Source organism: Colossoma macropomum, unplaced genomic scaffold (genome assembly GCF_904425465.1).
Source record: "Colossoma macropomum unplaced genomic scaffold, Colossoma_macropomum, whole genome shotgun sequence".
Classification (NCBI taxonomy): Eukaryota; Metazoa; Chordata; class Actinopteri; order Characiformes; family Serrasalmidae; genus Colossoma; species Colossoma macropomum.
The window spans coordinates 1,641,582-1,647,621 of NW_023495007.1; the positions used below are offsets into that span (position 1 = coordinate 1,641,582).

The 6,040-nt window shown below is 42.1% G+C and overlaps 1 protein-coding gene across 1 annotated transcript; it reads left to right on the forward strand.

Annotated features, from left to right (window-relative positions):
* Positions 1-4,799: 4,799 nt before the first annotated feature.
* On the forward strand, positions 4,800-5,783 carry LOC118800832 (olfactory receptor 1-like). Its single transcript, XM_036560975.1, has one exon. The coding sequence runs from the start codon at positions 4,821-4,823 to the stop codon at positions 5,781-5,783; it is 963 nt and encodes a 320-aa protein (XP_036416868.1). The 5' UTR covers positions 4,800-4,820.
* Positions 5,784-6,040: the final 257 nt, after the last annotated feature.

A 6,040-nucleotide genomic window follows, 5' to 3' on the forward strand; every position in this document is an offset into this window, starting at 1 on the left:
TGGGCTCTGTGGTGCAGTAATTAAATCTCCTGTGTCTTCAGGGACTGCTTATGGCAGATTGCATTGAGGAAACTTTACATTTGACCCTTTCATATATGGCTTATTGGCCGGTAGCTGGATGCTGTGTGACACAAGTGTGCGCTTGTGCACATTTCCAGTGAGAGTTGGAAGGACCTCAGCATTTGAAACACCACTGCCTTTGTCCCATCAGGGATGACAATGGAGCAAATCCCCTCTCGCAGGGAGGCGGTTACCATGGATGCCTCTACTACTGGTTGGGGGGCTGTGTGGTATCACAGGGCAGTTCAGCATGTCTGGTTCATGGAACAAGCTTGAGACCACATCAACGCCCAAAAGCTGTGTGCCATAGGGCTGGCCTTGAGACATTTTCTCCCTGTGTTGCAGGGAAGGGATAATGTATTGTGCTCAGACAACGCAGCAGTGGTCTACCATGTGAACCACTTTGGCAGAACAAGGTCTCGCAAGCTTCTGAGTGTTACTTTTCTTTGGACATGGGCCAACCCTGAGTTATTGTCTCTGAGAGCAGCTCAGCTGGCCGGGACCTCCAACAGCACTGCAGATGCTCTTTTTCACCATGCTCTCCGCATGGGTCAGTGGAGGCTATATCCTGACATGATCCAGTCGGTGTGGAGGTTCTTCGGGGATGTCTATGCTTAATTGGACATGATGCACTGGCCCCTATGGTTCCCCTATGGCGTGCTGGACAGCTTACTGGGCCAGGATGCCCTCACCCATGACTGGCCAAGACCTGTACTTTATGTTTTTTCCTCTCTGCCCTCCTGGACAGGGTGCATCTGGGGTGGCATTGAGTACTTTTGGTGGCTACATGGTGGCTAGCCATAGTTTCCCCTTCTGCTATCACTGACATGCAAAGCTCCTTGGGAACTTCCATGGCAGGCAGACCTGCTCCCTCAGTTGAACAGGCAAGTGAGGCACCAACATCCAGAGTGGCTTTGCTTATCGCTGTGGCTCTTAGTCCCCCTAATTTGCACCACATGCGTCCAGCCAAGGTCCAGTACACTATTGAATTAGTGCATTTTTTAAGACTTTGACCAATGGTCCTGTATGCTGCAGATAGTATTGTCCTTCTTGCAGTTGATGCTGAACGAGGGGAGATCCCCCTCAGTGCTTAAGTTGTATGTGGCGGCTTTGGCATGCAACCTGGTACTGACTGATGGACTTTCATTGGGTTTCCAAAGGCTTATAACTTAGCTTTGAGGCCCCCAAGTAGAGAGGGACCATATACTGCAGCTAAGGATGCTTTCAGGGTTAAAAGCCTTTCTATGTCAGTTCCCTGAGCAAAGCTTCACTGCAGTAATGAGGCCTCCCAGGTGAAGAGCGACTGTCTACTGAGGCTAAGGACTCTATCAGGGCTACAAGGCTTGTGAAAAAGTATGTGAAAAAGAATGCATCGATGACTCATCCAGGAGGACAAAAAAGAACCACACGGACATCTAAAGAACTGTAGGCCTAATTTGCCTCAGTGAAGGCCTGTGTACATGGTTTCACAATAAAATACACTGGACACCCATGGGGGAGTTGCAAGGCACAAACCACTACTGACTATAACAACATAAATGCTCATCTTGCATTTGCCAGAAATATTTACACCAAGTTGGATGTGCCTTTAAATAGCTTGGAAAATTGCAGAAAATTATATAATAGTTTTAGAAGTTTCTTGGGTTAACTGGAGGTACCTGTGGCAGTATTTTAAGGCCAACCTTCAAAGCCTACTTACATCTTTGCTTGCCATCATGGGAAATTCAAAAGAAATCAGCTGAAAAAGAATTGTCGACCTCCACAAGTCTGGTACATCCTTGATTGAAAATGATTTATATCAACAGTAAAACATGTCCCATATAGATATGACCTGAAAGGCTGTTCAGCAAGGAAGAAGCCGCTGTTCCAAAGTGCCATAAAAAGCTGAGGTTACAGTAAGCAACTACACATGAGGGGGGGGGTGGTTGAGAAAATGCTGGTCTGATGAAACAAAAATGGAACTGTTTGGCCATAATGACCATCACTATGTATGGAGGAAAAAGGGGAGGCTTACAAGCCAAAGAACACCATCCCAACCATGAAATGGGGGTGGCAGCATCATGCTGTGTGGTGCTTTGCTGCAGGAGGGACTGGTGCAAAGTCATCATGGCATTATGAGGAAGGAAAACTTTGTAGAGATACTGAAGCAAAATCTCAAGACATCAGCCAAGAAATTAAAGTTTGGGTGCAAATGGGTCTTCCAAATAGACAATGACCCCAAGAATACTTCCAAAGTTGTAGCAAAATGGCTTAAGGACTAGAAGGTGAAGGTAATGGAGTTGCCATCACAAAGCTCTGACCTCAATGCTATACAAAAATTTATGGAGAGAACTGAAAAAGCATGTGTGAGCAAGGAGACCTACAAACCTGACTCAGTTACACCAGCTGCATCAAAATTCCAGCAACTTGTTGTGAGAAGCAGTTGACCTCAGTTAAACAATTTAAAGCCAACGTTACCAAATACTAACCATGTGTATGTAAGCTTCTGAGCCTCTGGGAAAGTGATGAAATAAAGTCTGAAATAAATCATTGTCTCTAGTATTATTCTGACATTTCACATTCTTAAAATATAGTAGTGATCCTGACTGACCTACATAGGAATAAATATTAAGAATTGTGAAAAACTGAGTTTAAATGAATGTGGCTTTTGTGTATGTAAACTTATGATTTCAACTATATATAGGAGTGATAATACCCATAAAAGAGCAGCAGGTGTGTGGTTAATAGTGGACAGAGCTTGAGTCAATTAAAAATGGAAGAGTACATGTGCTAATTCTGTAGGGGAAGCCAAGGTGGGGCTGGAGCTGGAATGAGCTAATGCAAAATAGAGTAGGCCTAAGTGGAGTCTCCTCAGAGGAGGGAGACATTGTGACAGGGCTCTCCCTTAAGCACGGCTCCCGGAGCAAGAGACAGGGCAAGCCTTGGCCATGAAGAAACATGGCCAAAACAGATAGTCCAGAGGGGAGGAGAGTCCAGCAAACAGGTCAACAAAGGGGACAGGATTTTGCTGCTACCAACAATGGAGTGAAACGAACTGGGTCAAGATAAGTGCCAGGGACACAGCCTAGGTCAGGATGTGGGCCAGGGATGGGGTCAGCCGCAGAGGCCAGAAGCACTAGCCAGAAAAGCACCGGGAAGCAATCTTTTGGCCTGGCACTGGAGGAGCAACTCTGGGAGCCAGCACCAGAGAAGTTGTCCTAAAAGCCTGCATAGGAGTTTGCCCTGGAGGAGCAGTCTGGCAAGGAACAGAGCAGCAGAGCTGGAGGAGCAGCAGATTGGGACGAGGAAGATGGCACCTGATTAGTTGTAGCTTACGGAGTAGCTTCGTCCCAAAGAAACCACATATAGATCTCAGACTCTTAGCCATGCCCTTGTAGTAAAGAAACTGCAACTTTAATGTCTTGCATAGGACAGACACTCACCACAAACTTTCAGAACCTCTCCAGTGAGTCATCCAACTTCTTAGGAAGGACAGACGGTGAAGCCCTGGGCTTGGTGGCAGCCAACCTTGGTTGGCAAAGTTTTCTTTAATGAATGAGGCATGTAGGCAGACTGCATGCATTGAGAGGCTTTATCAGGGCAAATCCAATGCTCATAGTTATCACATGCAGAGGTCAAAAACAGGCAGGCAGGTACACAAAAGGCAGATCCGTTTAGCAAAAACCAGTAAACAAAGCAACAGTAAAACACAGTGAAACAATCAAAAGAAACTGGAGTGAGCCAATGCAAAACAGGGCAGGTCCAAATGGAGTCTCCCCACAGAGGGGGTATTGTACATACTTTAAGGAAATCAAATTCTTGAATATTTATTACCATTTATTAACATTAAACCTGATTATGTAAAGTGAAATATTATTCCTTGCATCTTTTTTTTTTACCTGTTAATATTTCAGCTCAGTTCAGTCTGTGACTGCTTCATTCTGTAAGCAGCTGAACTCAATTTTCAAGATGAGATTCAGCACTAATGGGGCACATTTTTTCATGGAAGTGTATGTCTTGGCATGGAATGATCCTAAATATTAGCACCCCAGACCAAAACAAATTGCATGCAATATAACAAGTAATTTTTTCCACTTCTATTGTACATGTCTCAGTCATATAGGTTATTTTACGCTTAGAACATTATAGAAGTCAAGACATATAAATATCTAGCTAAAATCTGCCTTCAGTCAACTTCACATAGTAGCGTACAAAATTAATTTCAACAATGCCTCTGAGTTCAGCAGAGAACAGTGATTGGAAAGCAATTATATTTCAGTGCAGCATAATTTCTGCACATTTTGGAAATGCAGTAAAGTTCCTGATATTTCTGAGATGAATAACTTAATGAGTTACCTCGCTTGTGTTCTCAGTTACAAATGTGGCAGTAAAACTCTATGCAGAGACTGGTCTTTTTTGTATTTAAACTTCTATTGAAGAGCAGTGCTGTAGGGAATGATATCACCAGAGACCAAACATAAATATAGGTGGTGATCACAGATATGCTGGCATTCATTTTTAACTGCAGAAGGTACTGTATCAGTGGGGCAACTGCTACACTAGCAATAGTGACCTCATTCCCCTGGTACAAGGAGGATTAATTGTTGATTGTTATTGCATTGCAAAGATTTTATTCATACAAACTTTTTGACACGAAAATTAATTTAAGGTGTTTCAGCAACATGTAATTTATGAATTTTGAATTACGAAATAATGCAAACCATTTCTTCTCACAGGTGTTTTGACACCAGACGGCTGCTAACTTGACTTTCTTGCAGTCAATGTCATCAATAAATTCAACATTTATTCGTCCCTCCAGCTTTTACATCAGTGGACTTTACAATGTTCCACATGCTAGATACTATTACATGTTTCTATGCTTTGTGTATGCAGTGACTGTTTTGGGGAATTCTTTTATAATAGGCATCATATACCTGGCACGCAGCTTACACACTGCTAAATATATAGCTGTATTCAACCTGGCCTTGTCTGATCTGTGTGGAAGCTCTGCTCTCATTCCAAAGCTTCTGGACATGTTTCTGTTTGAGAATCAGTACATATCTTATGAAGCCTGTCTTGCAAACATGTTTTTTGTTTATGTCTTTATGACCCTGCAGTCTCTTACTCTGCTTGCTATGGCCTATGACAGGCTAATTGCTATATGTTTTCCACTAAGGTATCATGCAATTGTCACCAAAACAGCAATGGTTTTGATTATCGGTGCTATGTGGATTCTCTCTTTGAGTGTCATTACTCTAATGGTAGCTCTAGTTACCAGATTGACTTTCTGTAGATCTACTACAGTTAACAGCTATTACTGTGAACATGGCCCTGTTTATAAATTAGCATGTAATGATAACTCCATAAATTCCATAATTGGCATTCTCTGTACTTCTACACTGCTTTACATTCCATTGTTCCTAATAGCTCTCTCATATGTTTGTATTGGTTTTGCATTACAGAAGATCTTGCATGGGGTAGAACAAGTCAAAGCTTTGAAAACCTGCACCTCTCATGTCATATTAGTGGCCATGTTTTATCTACCAATTATTGGTGTTTACACTGCAGGTCGTATAACATCTGTAAATACAAATGTCAGGATAATCAATACTGCTTTGTCACAAACCATTCCACCCATGTTAAATCCCATCATATATACACTAAACACAGAGGAGGTATTGCAGTCTATTAAAGTACTCTACAAACGAACCAAAGTGAGCTCTACAATAACAACAAGGAATTAAAGTCACTGTAAATTGGCCTCATGTGAGAAATAATCATTTGTTATGTCACTTGTTATGTCAGTTATGTCACTTGTTATGTCAGTTGTTTACTTACTGTTTCTATTCTTAACATAGAGCCACTAGTCTAGACATTTTGGCAAGCTGAGATTTTATTTCAATTTTTGTTTTCTTCCTCATTACATTTATACAACAATTTATATTGTATATGTTGTAAAACTGTGCTGTACAGTTACATTAATTTACACTTACTTATACAT

What these genes read in the sequence shown, in the direction of transcription:
- LOC118800832 (XM_036560975.1), top strand. Translation starts at nt 4,821, where the DNA reads ATGTCATCAATAAATTCAACATTTATTCGTCCCTCCAGCTTTTACATC.